This window comes from Lacerta agilis, chromosome Z, assembly GCF_009819535.1.
Source record: "Lacerta agilis isolate rLacAgi1 chromosome Z, rLacAgi1.pri, whole genome shotgun sequence".
Taxonomy (NCBI): domain Eukaryota; kingdom Metazoa; phylum Chordata; class Lepidosauria; order Squamata; family Lacertidae; genus Lacerta; species Lacerta agilis.
This window is the reverse complement of record NC_046331.1, coordinates 27790551-27809810: the sequence shown is the minus strand read 5'-3', so window position 1 is coordinate 27809810 and position 19260 is coordinate 27790551. Positions and strand designations below refer to the sequence as shown.

The 19260-nt window shown below is 43.8% G+C and overlaps 1 protein-coding gene across 1 annotated transcript; it reads left to right on the top strand.

The window, feature by feature from the left end:
* The first annotated feature begins 1834 nt into the window (after positions 1-1834).
* SATL1 (spermidine/spermine N1-acetyl transferase like 1) lies at positions 1835-19118 on the top strand. The gene is made up of 6 exons (XM_033137166.1): positions 1835-2180; positions 8328-8379; positions 9816-9896; positions 14551-14652; positions 15778-15818; positions 18778-19118. The coding sequence occupies exons 1-6, from the start codon at positions 2097-2099 to the stop codon at positions 18946-18948; spliced, it is 531 nt and encodes a 176-aa protein (XP_032993057.1). The 5' UTR covers positions 1835-2096; the 3' UTR covers positions 18949-19118.
* Positions 19119-19260: the final 142 nt, after the last annotated feature.

Sequence of the window (19260 nt, the reverse complement as noted above, 5' to 3'; positions counted from 1 at the left end):
CTCTCTCTCTCTCTCTCTCTCTCTCTCTATATATATATATATATATATATATATATATATATGTATATATAAACACATCCTCCAATAGCTCTTTTATAACATACAAGTTAAATCAACAATGCTATATTCAGTGCTTTTTTCTGGGGGGATGTAGGGGTACACATACCCATAAACATTTTGTGAATCTAAGTTTGGCCTCATTAAGGGGTAGTATTTTAATATGTGTAGGAAAATGGGAGTATCCCGAAACATTTTTTTTAAGAAAAAAAGCACTGGCTATATATCCCATATGTTTTATAGCATTGTAAGATGTCAGCTGATTTACATAACTTCCAATTTATTGCTATTAGTCTGGCTGTCATGACTATAACTTCTGGTAAGAAGTATTTAAGGAAAGAAAAGGAAAGCAATGGGATGTAAGGCACAGCAAAGGCAATGGTGTGAGATCCAGGAACAGAAATAGCAATGGCCAGGTAAGCCTTGAGTTTAGGATTGTAGCCTTAGTTGGCTAATCTGCCTGTTAAAAAGTACCATGCAATACCAATAGTACCCCCAGGAATTCTTGATACTGGCAGTGGGTCACCATCACCATACATATAAAGCACATATGTAAATAAAGCACATGGCTCTCCCCAAAGAAGCATGGGAATTTTAGTTGGTAGGTGGTTTTTTTTGGGGGGGGGTACAGTTCCCAGGATTCTTTGAGAGAAGCCGTGTGCTTTACATGTGTGATGGATGTGCTTTAAATGTATGGTAAGGATCTGCCCACTGAAGAAGGAAACAGTATGATTATTGTGAATTTTCCTGACCTTTACACTTTTAGTTTGAGGAAATGAACTGATTAAGTTGACTCTGTGAGGCTCTCTTGAATACAATGATGGCAGCACAAGTATCACAAGTGCACAGGTCCTACTCACCCTGAGTAATAAGGTGCTCAACACATGTTCTTTCCTGTGAATGGAAGTCACCACGATCTGAAAAACTGCCATAGTACTTGCCTGTCAGAACAGAATTATGTTTTAAGTTGGCAGAATTCAGAAAGCTACTTTAGACACAGTCAAGGGAAATTCATGTCCTGTGGAATTTTTAACCCACAGACCCCTTTCCTCTATTTTATTTTATTAAATTTATATATCTCCCCGTTAGTAAATCAGTCCACCGAGGCTGCATTTTGTGATTGGTATAATTCACAGGACTCTCTGAGAGAGTGTGAGAACAGGCAGAAACAATCTTATCTCTTCCTGCTGCAGATGTTCTTTTGTAACTGTACTTTCGCTTTTGACACCTGGAGGAATGGGGGAATTTCGATACCTCCAGGGTGTTTTCTAACACTCCCTTCATTATAAGTTCTCAGGGCAGTACACAGAAAAAAATGCAGGATAAAAACAAGTAATTAAGTAAAGTAAAACAAACAACAGCAATTTCCGCTCCCGTTTCTGTTTCTTTCAGAATTCTCTGGCATCCTTTATCTTAGTCTTGAAGAAGTAAAATCAGGCACCGTGCTAAAGTAACATATTCTTGACTACTCCACAGATTTTCCATGGACCACCTGAGTAGCACTCACAAGCCAATGGTGGCTTGTGGACCACTGTTTGAGAACCTCTGCCTTAGGTGACTGCAAGGGTGAGGATGGGCCTAAATATCTCCCATTAGGATTTTTGAACATGGAAAGCTATGATAATAGTTGACCCACCTCTGTGTTGCTTCTTTGAGTCCTTCTCCTTCCCACCTGTGCAAAGCAATTCACTAAAGGGGAGGAGATTAGGGGAGGTAGAGAATTGTGACACTGATCCCATTGTGACTCTCCATATGATCCACATATGCTTAATGGCTCAACCACCAACTGAGAGACAAGGTGGGATGGAAACTGGGCAGCAGCAGGAAGTCAAATCCCCACCTATGTAAAGGGGGAAGGAGAAAATAGGGTGGGGAAAGGTGGGAAGGAAGAACATCTTTTTCCCACCTTTTATTTTTTGTGCCTTGGCTAACAATAGCCGTTGGAGATGGTGAATGAAGTCAGTCCCCCAAGGAGAGGCCCAGCAGCACTCAAGCTCCCTTGTGGGAAGTGATCAGCATCCTTGCTGCTTCATGCTCTCATGATGTCTGGCAACTCTCTGAACCGCTTCCGGGTTCGTCCAGCAGAACCGCGGGACTGTACGGAAATCCTGCGTCTCATCAAAGTAAGCGGGGAGGGGGGGGGAGGCTGTAGGGAAGGAAAGTTAGATTTTTAGGCCACTGGACACATTTGGATTTTTGAGTGAGTTGTGTGGGTGCCTCCCTTTCTGTTCATCTCTCTCCCATTCCCCTGAATCTGCCCACCCCCACCCAAAGACAAGAACAGACACACACTTCCTTCTTCCAAAATATCAGGGTAAAAATTGGATCAGAGTAAAAAATTGGATCCAAGAGAATTAATCTGAGCACTGAAAGAGGAAGTGAGAAAGAGCATCACTCTTCCACTCTTTTCTCAAGGGAGAAAAAGGTAATTTACCTTTGCTGGCTGAGGGCCACCCTGAAGAGTTCTCCAAGTTGCCATTGTATTCATTGGCGACCCCTGCGCTTGGGAATGTCATGAAACACAGTCCAATCCTATAAACTGCTAGACTGGCAGATGATTGCGGTAATTTTGGAAGGAAGGAAGGAAGATTTAAACATTTTTAGGATCATAGATCATCCCAGAGTGGCTTATAAGAAAGGAGCCACTATAAAACATTATAAACTAGGCAATTAAAATAATACATAATTTGCGTGGCCAGGCGGAGTCCCCCAAACCCCATGCAGCCCCTGAGCGGAATAATGACACAAGACAATGTGCTATGGGATTAAAATTCACCACAACTTTATTAAGATTCAGATGTAAGAGGACCTTGGCTCAGACACTGGGTGTTTATCCTTCCCAGCCCCCCAGCCAGGGGTCTGGGTAACTTCAGGGTTATCCAGCATGTGTGGGGATTGGGCTAAGTCTGGAGAACATGTGTTCAAGCAGATAGCCCACCCCCTGGTTCGCCGCCGCTGGAAGGGGAGGGCAATGACAACCTCTGGGCGTATGGTCAATGCCTCCCCCCAAGCCCCTTTAACGGGAACCCTGGTATCGCCGCCGCACTGGGGGCGTGGAGTCACCGCCCCACGGCCCCATTTAGGAAGATGACTAAAGGGTTCCGCCAAAGGCCTGCAACCGCCAAAGTTGTGACAAATTGCTACGGGAAAGGCGAATCCTGCGAATGCAGGGAAATTCCTTTCCGGCCCTTCAACAGTAGCCTTGACATAGCAGCGCTTGCGTACCTGTAGAGAAGAGGTTAACCTGCGAAGTAAGCGTTAATTGAGGGAGTGGAGGGTGGGAGAAGCTCTGGAGCCGACTGCTGCTTCTCAGGTAAGCTACACCCTCTATTGTGTGGTCCCTTCTCCCACCTGGCCAATCCCCCTGGCAACACCTCCCCAGGAGGGATTGGCGGCTGACTGGGGTAGGCAGAGACCACGGGTATCTTGCCCAGGAAGGTGGTGCCAGTCCGAACTGCCAGGTGCTGCTCTGGGATCTAAGGGGGCTGGACGCGACCACGCAAAATGCGCACCCCATTTAATGTGGGGAACGGTTATTGTAAAAACTCTTTAAATACTGTATAAAACAAAGAGGACAGCAGATAGTAAAGCCACATAAAATCACCACAACCAGTCACATAATAATCCCCAATGCAAAACCAATGCCATTTACAAAATTAACAGGTTCATTTTACACAAAAGCAGACAAGAAAATATAAGTCTTTAGGGGCTGTAATGCCGTGGGTGACACTAATGTGTGTGACTTCTGCCAGCACAGCAGCAAGCATGCTCTGCTTCCTGCCTCTCCGGGTGAGGCCGTCTGATGGACTGGCTTCCCCCAGGGGCCAGCTGAGGGAGGGGGGAGTGCTGAAGGCCCTGAGCTATTACAGCACAGCCAAGTTTATTTATTTTATTTCATTAAATTTATATCCCCACCCCACTTTCCTCTAACAAGCTCGAGGTAACATGCACGCTTCTTCTGACAACAACCCTGTGGTGTAGGTTAGGCTGAGAGACTATGACTGTCCCAAGGTTGCTCAGAAAACTTCATGGGGGTTATGAACCCTGGTTTTTCAGGTTCCAGGTCACACTGGCTCTCTGTGGTTGGTAATCCCCATTGAACTCAGCAGGACTTCATTCCGAATAAACATCCACAGGTCTGTGCTGTTAATGGTTGCTCAGAAAGACAAACCCCTCCTCTTTGCCCATGATCATTGTGATCCTGCGTGCTTTTCCTGCCTTCCACCCACACCCATATACATTTTATTTTATTTTTTTACAACATGCACATTCGGTCAAACAACACATTTAACATCACATCTAATTTAGCCCTTCATTTGTTGCCCAAATGCTATCAAGGAGATAGCCAGGCAGAGAAAGCAGTCCTTTAATTAGCATTTTGAAAAAATGGGTGTGGTTTCTATGATTTCAGACCCCTCCACCACTCTCTTCTACTGGTTTAAAACCATGCTATTCTGCCAGCAGTTTTATCTATTTATCTTCCTGTTTTAAAACTGAATTACCCCTTTTAATTGTTGTCATTAGCTACCAGTATTCCAGTGATTAAAGCAAGGTGTATATTTTGCAAACAGAACAGCTCTTAGGATAGCAAGTGATGCACCTGTAGCTTTCTGTGCAAAGAGCTCTTGCTCTGATGCTCCAGGACATTTAAAAGCTGATATGTACCAGTTCCTATTAGACAAAATTGGATATGCGTCCTGCTCCGTCTCAAAGCAGGGTACATATTAAAACATATATCGAGCTGGAAAACTAATCATGCAATTTGCCTCTTGAACCAGAAATTGTGGTTTGTTGCTTTCAGAGAAGCTATCTTATCTGAACTGTTTCCAAGGAACAGGCACAAGAAGTTGCTTTATGAAACATATAGAAGAATTTTACCTCTCCTACCAACAGAGAGGCATTACGCTGATCTCTGCCAGTGACCTAGGGAAAACTATGGATTACTAACTAACGTAATTTATTATGAGTGCTGGCACTGACCTTGGGACTTCCCTGAAAAATATTATTTGGACTTTGTCAGCTTCCATAAACAGGGGCCGATCTGCAGCAATGATGGAGGCAACCCAGAGTTGGAAGTGTGTTTGTTTTGGCATATTTTGTTTGGTTTGCTTTTTTTTAGAGGAAATCTGGAATGTGTGTATATTTTTGAACTTTGTATAATTTTTTTTAAAGGAAAAGAAAACCAATCAATACAACAATAACAGAATAACAGTCACCCAAAACCTGAACAAATTGACGATCCCCCGAGTTTTTCAAGTGTCTCTAGGAAGAGACTTAATATTAGTAGGTGAACCAGCGCTTGTCCCAAGCAATGACAATGTTGGCAGCTGCGGCTATGAGGGAGCACCCCGTTGCTTCTCCATGGCTGCTGCTGCCAGCTTCCTTCCTTGGGCAGCTTATGGCAGCTGCTGTAAAGCACGTGAGGAGGAGGAGCAGGAGAGGCTTCCACCCGCCGAAGCGCAGCCCTTTGTGACATGTTGGTTCTGAGGGGCAGGCAGAGGGCAGGACCATACTGGGCAGTTAGAAAGCAGGAGTAGGGTGCAAGGAGTAGATTTTTCTTTTTCTTAAAAAAAAAAAGCTTTGTGTGTTCGTGTCTAATCTTGCCCCTTTCTAAAAATTTGCTTGTGTGCGAATTTCTTTTTTTGTAAATCTAACGAAGAATAAAATAAAACCAGGGTTAATGGGTTTTCTTAGGACAGTGTAGGGTGTGTGTGCTGTGTCCCATTGGTCTAGTGGTGGTGTCACCTGCCCTTCTTCTGACTGGAAATGCTTTAGAGGTGGGACACAAAAAATGTAGGGTGGTGGGGAGTGAGAAAAGCCCCTATTTTTGCCTGAGGAAGCGTATGAACTTGCTGCTCTCTAAATGTTTGCACAAGGACTCCCACTATCCCCAGCCAGAGCTAGATTTGTAGTTCAAAACATATGGAGGTCACCAAGTTGATGAAGGTTGATCTGAAGGTTCCAACACCTTCCCCAGCATGCTCAGAAATGGTCCCACCACACACCGCTTTTCAGCCCCACTGACATTGAAGCTTTGTGCAATATGTGAAAGAACCCTGAGCTATTCGTCTAACCATGGTTAAGAAGGAATCATGTATTCTTTATGCAAGCCATCACAAGGAAATGAACAATACAGCTTGCAGATTGCGTTCCAGGGACCCATGATGCTGCTGTTATATTACTTCCCTATAACTTGCATATATTGTCTGGTACTATCTGCTGCAGGCGGTATCTCTGTGGCAGAACAATTTATCAGCTTAGCTATCTGAGTTCCTTTAAACTGGAGATGACAGGGATTGAACTTAGCACCTTCTGCCTGCAAAGCCAGGGTTGTGCCACTGAGTTATGGAAAGCACTTCCATAACTTCCTTGGTAAAACAAAAACCAGCAGTAAGTAACAGGAACAAGCAGCAGGCTGATAGCAAGTTCCACAGAGAAGCAGCAGCATCTTATTGCTCATGGCATGGAATATTCCAATGATTAATATCAATTATCAAAGTCTCTGCTTTGAAGGGGTTCGCTCATAAATCTGTTCCATCCTGTTTCCATCTCAATCTGTTGCTTTGAAACTTGCACACACAAAAGTAATATTTCTTTTTTATTTATTTGTGCAGTGGGCAACTACTTAGAGATGTATACATGTGAGTCTATTGCTTACAGCCTAAATATTTATGGAGCAAAATAGTAGTAGTAGTAGTAGTAGTAGTAGTAGTAGTAGTTATGAAAAATACATAAATAAAAGTATGTCATAGAACAAATCAGCCTAACAAATATTCATTGACTTGTTCCGATATTCTATAAGGCTCCTAATAAAAAAGTGGGTAAATATTATCCTGTACTGCATTATACCAGTGAATAATTTCAAAAGCTCAGATGTCCCAGGGTTGAAAAACATAAACTCTCTGTTCTCATGGCGATTCTTTGTGGCTTCTGGCAGGAGGAGGGGAAGTGACAGAGCATCTATTTTCTGTCTCCCCCTTCATTTCATGGTACAGGTGTGTGGGTGGAGCTTGCTGTTCTCTCCCTTTACAGTACTTGCCTTTTATCGGAGGCTCCCATGTCATGTTTTCCATTACTTCTTTGCGAGTACCAGACGCAACTGCAGCTTCTAATTAGCCGGTTGTTGGTGTTTGCAAACCTGTCTTTGCCCCAAAGACACACCTGGTGTCATATATGGTATCAAAATTTGGGCAAGTTGCTGCTAATGAGGCCCATGAGCCAGAAGGTCCCCCCCCCCAACCCAGCTCTGGCACCTTGGAAATGAATCTAAGCATCCCTGTCACCATCACTTTGCTTGTGTCAGTGGCACAGCCACCAGCCTCCTCAAAACTTGCCAGATTCTGTTTCTGTCCCAGTTTCCCTGTTTGGGGGGGGGGTCACCAATATTCAATATTCAACCTTGTGTGAGAATTCTTTCACCACTCTTGGTTTCACAGAGATGTACTACCTCTGAATCACAGGGGTGGGTGGGTAGGAGGATATTGTTGCACCCAGGTCCTTTTCGTAGGTTTCCAGAGGCATCTGGTTGGCCACTATGAGAACAGGATGGTGGGCCACATGCTCTTCTTATACTCATGTAAAAGTTCTTCTCCTTTATTCATTTATTTACATTTATTATATCAGTATACCGCCCTTCATCCAAAGATCTCAGGGCATTCAGAGCATTTCTGCCTGCATGGTGGAAAGGCTCCCCTTTGGCACCAGACACAGCTCGTAGGCAGGTATTCCACACAAGCACAAGAAAGGCTAGTGCGACACCTGCCTGCCTGCCTGGGCCCCCACTTGTCCATCCATTCCCAACAGCAGGGGCTGGTGGACTGGCTGGCTGGGTTCCCTCACCCACATGCTTGCTTAGTCCGCCTCAGCTCCTGGTATAACCAGTACCCCCTGGCCAGTCCCAGAGGCACCATTTGCCTGGGGAGCTTGTAGCCAGGGCGGCTGCAACAAACAGAGAGGGCATCAGAGAAGGAGGGAAGGAAGGAAAGAGGGGCAGAGGCCAGTGTGGCTTGCGGTGCCCCTGACTATCATTCCAAGGCACCCCAGGGTGCCATGACACACTGGTTTAAAACCACTGCTCGTCTAGGGCATCCGACTGGTCATTCTGGGAACAGGATGCTTGACTAGATGGGCATATGGCCTAATCTCTCGGGGCTCTCCTTATGTCAAGGAGCTGACCTTCACTAACAACACCATCCCAATCTTTCATAGTGTTGTTGTTTTTAAAGTCTGCTTTGCTATTTTGGTGATATTCTGGTTTCTTCTCTTGGCAGGAACTAGCTGCTTATGAAAACATGCCTAATGCAGTAAAAGTAACAGAAACAGGTAAGGTAGATGCCTAGCGTGTTAAATTTAGGAGGCTGCTATTTATTTTACCTCCTTCAGAGTGTAACATGCGATCAAGTCCTCTGCCCTGTCCCTCAGGTGAAGAATCATACAGTTGTTGTTGTTCCAATACAGATTACAATTTTAAAACACTAGAACAAATACATTATATAAGGTGGAGACTGACATCCTCTTATGCCAACTGGGAGCTGATGGCCTGGGCCACCTCGCTTCTGCCTCCCCTCCTCAAGGCAGGCATGTTTTTAGCAGCAGCCCCTTAGGGAAGGTGGTGTTGGAGCCACGGCAAAAGTTCTCACATATATGCTCCATGGCCTGGGCGCTTCCTTTAAGTCCTCCTCAGAAGCCAAATTCCCACCTCTATATACAACCAAAGTAAATGTGATGCCTTTGCACTTAACAAGCTGGTTTTTATATATTTATTTATTTTTAAATACGAATTGCATCACCTGGTGGCAGGATGCTGGTGGTACCGCTAATTGTAGGATCAGAGCAAGAACTGAGATATAATTGAACCAGTTTCCATCCTTGCTGTGGTCCTGATTTGATTATCTTTCTAACACACACACACACACACACACACACACACACACACACACACTGCAATTTGCATGGGGGGGGAAAGAAATCTTGCACATTTCAAGTGTAATTTGGCTCACAGAAAACTAATGTGAGGGAAGATGGTTCTAGCTCAAATGACCTGACAACTTCTGAATGGTTTGGACTCCAACTCCAAGATGTTTGGATGATGCTGTGGTTGGCTAAGACTAGACTAGTCTAACATCTCCCTAACATGCTGGTTATTTACACGCAGGGATTTTAAACCCACCGGCACCTACCTACCCCTGTTCAAACAGATTTAGCAAAAATGCTGGTGTTCATGTGGTCTGGCCTTGCATCAAATCTGCATATTGGTGAAGATGCCTGTTTTGGCCTTTGATCTTTTTGTGCCAACACAATTCACATGTTGCTGTCCAAAGAAAAGAGCCCCAACAATACAATTTTGTTTGGGTGAGCTTCTGATTTCACACCCTCCCAGTCCATTATGGCTGCTCTCCCACACCCACCCAGAATTCTACTTTGGGAAGATGCTGGTGGCAACATTATTATTCATTTTTATCGTTTATTAAATTTGTATACTGCCATTCATCCGTAGCTCCCGGGGCGATTTGCAACATAAAAATACAAGATAAGCCCCCCAGTACATAATAAAAACAAGAACAAGGCCAAACCAACAACAAATGCTAACTCTCCCTCCCTCCCTCTCTTCCACCCCACCCCACCCCACCCCACCCTACCACCACCACCACCGCTGCTGCTCCTACTAATCTTAGTACTACTTAGTACTACTACCTATTACTAATCTTTTATCTTGGGACTATATTTTAGTGCTTTATTCAACTATCTAAACATTTCAGATTTGCTTCGAGATGGTTTTGGATCACGTCCTTTCTTCCAGTGTTTAATAGCAGAGGCAAATAAGGATGATGTAATGCAGGGTAAGTTTTCAAGAAAACAAAGTTATCATTTATTTGTATAACTAGGCATCCCATAGAATGAGTGTCAACACTGAAAATGCTCCACCTCAGGAAGCTACCCACTGGACCAGGGGCGGAGGGAGCCAATCTGCTGCCCGGGGCGGCAAACTTAAAAGGCCCAAGATGGCGGGCACGATCGGCTGGCACAGCTTCTGACCGGCACCGGGCTGTGCTGCAGCCTTAAAACACAGCGTGGCGCGGTGCCAGTCGAAAGGGGTGCCAGCCGATTGCGCCCGCCATCTTGGGTGGACTGCGCATGTCCACCCAAGATGGCGGGTGCGATTGGCCGGCACCCCTTCCGTGCGGTGCGGCAACCTTTAAGGCTGCAGCGCGTGAACTGCAGCACAGACGCTGTGCTGCTGTTTGCACGTTGCAGCCTTTTAAAAGTTGCCGCGCTCGATCGTGGGGGTGGGGCCTGCCCCCAGAGTGTCACCCTCCCCGGGGCAGTACCCGGGGCAGACTGCCCCCGCCCCCTTGCTCCGCCCCTGCACTGGACTGCATCTGGTGGGGGTACCCAGAGAAGGATCTCAGAAGATAATAGGGTCTAGGTAGGTTGGGGTGGGGAACCTGTGGGCCTCCAGAAGTTGCTGGTCTACAACTTTATCACTTATGGTTAAGCTGAATGGGCTTGATGTGGGTGAGGGGTCCAATGACATTTGGAGGGGCACATCACTGGGAATGCTGAGGCTCACAGTTCAACTGCAACCTTCTAAGCCTCCCTATCTGAACTTTGGTACTCTCATCATAGCAAATCCCACCCTAACTATACCCCTCCCCGAGGGAATGTAGCATTGAGCTCCTCTTGTCTGCCTGCCTGCCTGCCTTGATCAAAAAATGTGTTTTCGTGTAGGTCATTTTTTGCATCCATTGCTCCACCTATGAGTATAAGGGGTGCTAGGAGAGGGGTAGTACATTGTGCATGAAACAAGGATGCCCACTGCCCCCTTCCTATTCATCCTGGTCCTGGAACCTCTAGCAATCCGAATCTGGGCAGCCCAACATCAAGGCAGTGGAAATAAAAGGCAAAACCTATAAATTTGGGCTCTTTGCAGATGACCTAATGGTCACAACACCAGACCTCATCAACACAGCAGCCAACTTAACCAAAGAATTCAACACATTTGCAATGGTATCGGGCCTAAAGTAAACTTTACAAAATCTGAGGCTATGTGCTTCAACCTTCCCCCCATATCCAAAAAGAATTCACCAACATCACAAAGATAAAACTCTGCCACACCAAGTTCAGATACCTAGGGGTACAGACAACCAGAAACCACAAAAACTATACACCACAATTACAAACCCCTGACGAGATGGATCAATACTAACTTCACTCTCTCAGATAAAATAGTCATGATCAAAATTATTACCCTTCCAAAATTAACCCACCTATTTCCAAACCCTTGCAATCTGGATTTCACCAACCCAACTCCACATATGGCAAAAAATGACACTAGTTTATCTTCTCACACGAAAAGCCATGAATAAGCCCCAAACACCTGCACCTCCCCACCTCAGAAGGAGGATGGGGAATCCCCAACATAGAACTATATTACATCACCAACCAAGTGCACTACATAATCCCATACATTCTAGAAGATGAGAAGAAACAATGGGTACACTTGGAGAGAGACATAATCGAAAACACTCCCACCCCAGCATATACTTTCCTGCAAAACAAACTAAGGAAAATCCCCACCACACTAAACAGGTTCACACAGACCAGGCTTCCTCAAACTCCGTCCTCCAGATGTTTTTGGCCTACAACTTCCATGATCTCTAGCTAGCAGGACCAGTGGTCAGGGATGGTGGGAATTTTAGTCTCAAAACATCTGGAGGGCCAAGTTTGAGGAAGCCTGACACAGAACATGCTTACATGGAAGGTATAAGTTGGCAAACTGTCCCCAACCCAATCCCTACTAATCCCCCTGGCTCACCACCCACTATTCCACCACGCAGCACAAAATCTCCAGATAAAAACCTGGCAAGCCAAAGGCCTATATCACATAGCAGACTTCTACAAAAATAACAAACCCATATTGACACAAGAAATACAAAACAAACAAATACCCTGGCTAACACATCACCAACTATACACCTTAAACAACCCAGCAGTAAAATCAGCAGCCACTAGGCCCCTGACCACCTTCCAAAGCCTTCTCCTAACAACAACAGGACATAGCAAGGGGATGGTATCTACAATATACAAAACACTGCTCCAAAGCCCCACAACCCTCTTCACACAATCAAAAAACGACATAGTCTTTGAAATTAACTCCACCCAATTGACTAGAATGTGGTTTAAACCTCCCTTTAAATCCGTATCAGCAAAAATAACTCACTCTGAAACTCACTTACAGATGGTACCAACACCACAGAAACGGCACTGATACACCCAAGAACCTCACCAAAATGCTGGAGGGGCTGCACCTCCACAGGAACATACCGCCACATGTGGTGGGAATGCCCCCAAACCCAACTCTTCTGGACAACAGTCATACAAGAAATAAGCAAAATAACTAAACAGGTACTAGAATTCACCCCAGTACTGGCCCTACTGAATATATTCCAAGATAACTATGCCCGCTCACCCTATAAAGAGCTCATATCCCACTTACTCTCAGCAGCCAGAAACAGCATAGCCAGACACTGGAAGAACCTGTCAGGAATAAACATGGAACTCTGGTATCCAGTAGTATGGGAAACAGCCTTACTATAAAAGCTAACCAGTAGACTGAAACTGACAAGGGGAGAAATAGAAGAGGATGCCTTCACTCCAGCATGGCTCGCCTTTATCACATACATAGCCCAACAAGACAACAGCATGAACCCACTGACAGCATACAATTCAACATGGCTAACTTAACCCAACAATTCAGGGCAGGGTTTTCATTGCCACTGCCCCTGTTCTGTGGAACAGCATCCCTACTGGGATATAATGGGCCCACCACTTATGTGGGTTTTATGCTGGGAAGTTCCCAGAGCCAAATAAGCAAAATGGAGGGCTTAAAAAGCTCTTTCTGTGGTGGGTTTCCCCTGCTCTCCAACTATTTTTCAGCTGTGCGCCTAAGGTTCTGATCGCGCAGGTAAATTCATGGTAAATCGTGGGCCCACTTTACTTTTGGGGAAAATAGAAGACATTATTGCTTTGACAAGCTTCTACATTTCAAGAGGTTTCTGCTTTAAATGTTCACTTTGTATTGTTTGCAAGCCTATATTTAGTTGGATTCCCCCCCTATTCTTTTCAAAACTGTTTTTCAGTTTTATGTTTGTAAATCGCATTGAGACTCATGTGAAAAGCAATGATAAATATCTCCCCACAAGAACCCCCAGTCAACTGGGACCTAAAACATGTAACTTGCACTCTGTGACATTTAAAGTGTGGAGAATATTCTACTTTGTTTTGGAATTGCTTGTCAACAACGGATTGCTACTTCCCTCAAAATACTTCGTACCATTTTAAATGAGTTTCAGTACATGTTGTTGAACCTCCTGCCATTTGACCAAAAGAGGCACATAGTACGTCCTAAAAGATGACAGCCTTAATCCTTTTAATTGCTTGGAGAATTAAAAAAATATTTTTTAAAAAATCAGCTAAACATTAAAGGTCTGGCAATAGCTTCACAATCCAAGAGACTTTTAGATTTGTGTTCTGTTAGTCACAGATGCATACCACCCTGCTGGATGGCAAATGGTGTTTGAATCTAATAAATGTTTCAAAAGCAATTCTTGGCATATCCTGATGGGAAGGAGAATGGGTCAACTGTGCAACAGAAACGAAATTAGCACCCCCCCCCCCAAGAATATGAAGATATTTACATGAACCTAAAAGGAGAAGGGGACGACAGAGGATGAGATGGTTGGACAGTGTTCTCGAAGCTACTAACATGAGTTTGGCCAAACTGCGAGAGGCAGTGAAGGATAGGCGTGCCTGGCGTGCTCTGGTCCATGGGGTCACGAAGAGTCGGACACGACTGAACGACTGAACAACAACAACAAAATATGAGCCCTTTGATCCTGGCCTTTTTTAGAGTTTAGTCAGTGGTTGGAGAGGAGGTATTCGGCTTAGCGCAGTAGTGCTGGGAAAGAGAGGTAATTAACCTCTCACAGTTTCCGTAATCCTTCCCTATGTCTGAGCTATTAAAACGCTATCGGGGGGGGGGAGAGAGAAGACAAGTGCAATATAGGCTCTTATTTTTCTTTCCACCCACCAAGATGGTATCACTGCATCTAATACAGTGGTGGTTAATGTCCATTGGGACTGGTAGGCTGGAAGGCAGGGAGACCAACAGAAGGTGGCGCCAGAGTAAACAACAGGTAGAGCCAGAGCCAATGACAGGCAGAGTGAACTAATTTTGCTATGTCTCCATCTTCCTGGCTGCTGAGTTCTACAAGGGCAACAATGGGACTAAGGAGGGAGAAGTTGAGAGGCAGTGCCACAACCTGGCCTAGCTGCAGTTAAGAAGGTAGACATGAGGACACTACCGGTAGCAGAAGGTAGACTGAGGTTGGAGGGGAAATGCCCCCACGTACCCAAACTGACCATCCTCTGCTGATTGATAGCTTTACACAATAGTGGTTATTTCCTTATAATAGCTGTTTTGTGTCTCCCCAGATACCGACATTGTAGGGTTTGCTATGTATTACTTTACTTATGACCCTTGGATTGGCAAGCTGTTGTACTTAGAAGACTTCTACGTTATGGATGAATATAGAGGTAAAATTAATACTGTTTTCACATAATAAAATGAGAGGCAGTGTGAAGGTGTGGTTAGGTGGTTGGGCTGAGACTGGGAAGACCCAGAAAATAAAGTCCTCATCATTTAGCCCTAAAGCCTAAAACTGGGTTAGTGAAACTGTGGCCCCCAATATATTGTTGGATTCCTAGCTCCCATCAGCCCCAGCCACTTGAGCAAGGCAGTTTGCATTTAAAGGGAAACGTACCTAATTGGACTTTCCAAAACAAAACACAAACTGAAACAGTCATCCTTTGAAATTTGCACTGAATTTTGCGATGCAGTTCTCCAACCAAGGAAGGTGTTCAAAATTGCATATACCAGGGTGAAACGTGCATAAAATGCACCTAACTCCTACACTAAACTGGTGCCAAAAATATTGCTTTCTGTTCCTTTGGACCATCAAGACCATACACACTGTCCAGGCTTGCTTAGTGAAAAATGAACCATGTAACAATACACAAACTGAAATGCCACAAGCTTTCCTTGGAGATTCACACTTCTCTCAATTTTGCACTACAGTTCCCAAGCCATGTAATGTGTGGGAAAATGCATGTGCTAGGGTAAACTGGGCACAAAAATGCATGTTAATAAAAATAGCATACAAAATGCAAAGCTATATGCTACAAAAAATTGCACACAAAGTTGTATATATGAGGGAAAATGCACAATAAAATATCACTAAGTTCTCATGAGATTTTTTTTTAAGTGAAGTGATGTGCCAATGTGGAGAACTGCACTTGAGTGTGAAAAAATGAGAAACCAAAATTGATAGATTCACCCATCCTTGGTTGGGGCCAATAGGACTTGGGAGTCCAACAAAATTTGTAGGGCATCAGGTGGAAGAAGGCTAGCCTTGCAGTTCCATTTCCTTTCCTTTCCCAAAAAATAATGATAAATGTACAGGCTTCTTTGCAATTTCAAAGAAATTTAATTTTTTTGAATGTGCATAGAATAATGCATTAGATTTTACCTGTAAATATTCCTATTTTGTTCATGGCTCATGACAAAGAAGATAAAATGGCATATTGTCAAAGCAGGCAAACTGTTCACATGGGTATGTTGCAAGTTTTGGCATCTGAGGTTTTTCTGAACTGTTTTGGCAGGTTGGGGCATTGGAACAGAACTTTTAAAAAGATTAAGCCAGGCAAGTTATATTTTCCTGTCTTCCATTTACTTGTATGTATTTATTTTGTAAGCTGTATATTCAACAGTACAGACTTAAAGCTACTTTAGTCAAAACGCAGCTGACATATTAAATTTGACCGAAAGTATTCTCTAGCCTGGTGCCCTCCAGATGTTGCTGGACTACAACTCCCATCACCCTTATTGCTCATTCTGGCTGAGGATGATGGGAGCGAGTCCAACAGCATCTGGAGGGCTACCAGTTCCCCAGACCTGGTTTACATTATTCAAGTCAGCTTGAGAATCAAGAAGCAAAAGAGAGGATCAACAGGGTATCAGTGGTTAGAACCTCTAAATCTCATTCACACAAGCAACAGATGAGATTGTAAAAACTGTTGATACAACTGTTTCATGCTTCAGACTGCAGGTAGGGGCTTGCATATGCAGGAACACACATGAAAAGTTCCTGAAATTTATAACAGAACACAAGGTGAAATGTGAGTTAATAGTAGAATGCAGAGACTAAAAAAAGGGCTAATGCACCAACAGAAATACATGTAGATTGTAATAATTTCTTCCACTCTGGAGAAATTCACCTCACTTGGAGTGCTGCATCTAGCTCTGGACACTGCAGAATAGTGATAAACTGGAACAGAGAGCAATACAGCAACACAGAAAACCTGCCTTCTACCAAATCTTATCACTAGCCTATCTAACTCAGTATTGTCTACACTGGCTAGCAGCAACTCTCCAGGCTTTCAGATGGCGGCATTCCCAGACGTACTTGGAAATGCCAGAGGGTGAAAGGGGAACCTTCTGCATGCAAAGTGTATGCTCTGCCACTGAGCCATGGCATCTCCCCCCAAAGATGGTGAGGGGCCTGCAAACCATGTCCTATGATTTGGGCTTAAATCTGGAGGACAGGAATATTCAAATATCTGAAGGGATGTCATATAAATGAAGCAAAATTGTTCTGTGGAACAGACTCCCTTGGAAGGAAGTAAACTTGTCTTTAGAGGTTACTAAACAGAAAACAGCCACCTATCAAGAATGCTGTAGCAGTGGATTTACTGCACTGGCATAAAGGGGACTAGACTAGGTGACCTTTGAAATCCCTTCTAACTCAATACTTTCGTAATCCCTCTGTACTAATAAATAAAATCAGAATTTTGCATATATAAAACTAGATGCCAGAGGGAGGAGTTATAGCTGAACACTCTCACTATTGTGCTAGCTTTCTATGTGTGGGGAAGCTTTCAGTATGAAAATACATTGAACCATGTGATCCTCACTTGTAGTCTGAAGGGGTACCGACAGTTTTAACCATCTAATCATTTGTATGAATGAAGTTTTTACTTGCATTCCAACTGGTGACTCAGCTTAGTTCTCCAGCTGTGATACAAAATCCTCTTTCAGAAGGGCAATCCTAATCAACTTCATTTGTTTGGGAAGGGAGACTGGGTGGAAAAAGAGGGAAGAGTTACAGGTTTGAAAAATATTCCCATGTAGAAGTTATACCCTAGACTAGAACTTACCTCAAAAAACAGATTGGATTTTAAGTCTTCTCCCTGAGTGCTTATGATTGGGATCATACTATAGTATGATTTCTTACCTGTTTGTGATGTTCACCTTTCAGCTGAATGGGGCAGGAATCATTCTTTTAATATTGTTGCATTAGCACTTTTAAGATAAAATTTCCTGGTGCATTGTTTTTAACTGTTTGTAAGCTTTGTGCATTTTATGGATGTGTAAGTTGCTTTGAGACATTTGTGAGTGGAAATGAAAACAATTATAGGCATCTTTAAATAAAACAAGGAGAAATTAAATGGTGGGTGTGCAATGTACCACCACAGCTACTGTACATATCAACTGGCTCTGAATCAGAAAAGCACTTTGCCAGCTAAAAGGTTTTATAGGAATTATTAACAAATTAGTGACTAATTAATGACTTATATCCCAATCTCTGATCTTGTATTAATGTTTAAAAATGTCCAAGAACATGAGAACAGCAAAGAACTTTAAGTTGTCCCAGTTTAGATTCAGAACTCTAGATGCAGGTATTATAGTCCTACAACTTTCTGTGCAATCCGTGAATGCAGTTGTTCTTGCAAAGAAAGCGAAGTAACTGTGTTTTCTTTTACTCCAAGTTTTGTTTCTGCATTTGCTACAGTAATAATTCCAAGCAACAAGATTAACTGGCAGCTTAAATATAAATGGTTTAAAAAAGTAACTCCCACAAGACGTAGTGATGGCTACCAACCTCATGGCTTAGAGGGAATGCATAGAGGAAAAGGCAATAAATGGCATAGAGCGGGCATGTACAACACAATCATGATTGACTGGTGGAACCTGAGACTGATTATGGTCGATTGCAACATTCCTGGGGGGACTTGGGGGAGATGCTGCCCTGCCGCCTCTAAGGGAGGGCTGGCGTGGGCATACGCTACCAGCTTGCTATCCTTCCCGCTGTGCTGAGCGCTGGCGGTGGGGTGGGATGCTGCCTGAGGGAGAGAAAAAGAGTGCCCCGGCTTGCTATCCTTCCTGCTGCGCTGAGTGCTGGCAGTGGAATGGGATGCTGCCTGAAGGAGAGAGAGAGGGAGAGAGAGAGAGAGAAAGAGAAAGAGAAGCTGGCTCCTCAGATCTGTGCAAACTAATATAAAAATATAGTTTGACTTTTCTCACTTTTTTAGTTACTTCTCCATCTAGTAACTATTTGGATCTGTCATAATGATATTCAAACATACCTACCGTATCTGTGAAATAAAGATCTATATCTGTCTATCTATCTATCTATCTATCTAATCTATCTATATGGCTTCGGAAGGTGGTAGATCACTGCCAGTTTTTGATACTTGTTGGTAGATCAGAGGCAACTTAAGCTTGGATGTGCTTGGCATAGAGGGAAAGGCAATAAATGGCTACCAGCAATGGACTCCCCTCTCTTACTTCCCCAAATGCTATTGCCTGTGCTTACTTTTCAGATAGCAATAGAAACCAACTGCAGCTGCATGCATTTCCTTGTTGTTGTTTGGAACAAGCCATCTATAGAGTACTACATGAGGCGTGGTGCTTCAGACCTTTCCACTGAAGAAGGCTGGCATCTCTTTAGATTTGACAAAGAACATCTAGTGAGAATGGCTTCTGGAGACTAAAAGAAGGAAGTCTGCCATTTTTTTATCACTCTCAAAGCTTAGAGTGCTCATCAGGGTTGCAATGAAAAACCTCACTTACAAGGGGAGACTTCTGGTTAACACGGTGGCTTCAAAGCAGAGTGCAAATAGCAAGAAAAATTAAAAGAAGTGTGTGTGTTTTATGACTGACATGACTTTGATAAATTGCTTTACTTTTTCTTCACATGGATATACAACACTTCAAATGCAGCCTGAATCTTATGGATCAGTTTAAGCAAAGGTATACTCAACTGGTGACTCATATGGAGAAAGAACACAGGTGGGACATAATGT

Coding starts and splice junctions, on each gene's coding strand:
- SATL1 (XM_033137166.1), top strand. CDS start 2,097: ATGATGTCTGGCAACTCTCTGAACCGCTTCCGGGTTCGTCCAGCAGAA. Junction 9,897..14,550: donor TAAGGATGATGTAATGCAGG/GTAAGTTTTCAA, acceptor GTGTCTCCCCAG/ATACCGACATTGTAGGGTTT. Junction 15,819..18,777: donor TTTTAAAAAGATTAAGCCAG/GCAAGTTATATT, acceptor CTTACTTTTCAG/ATAGCAATAGAAACCAACTG.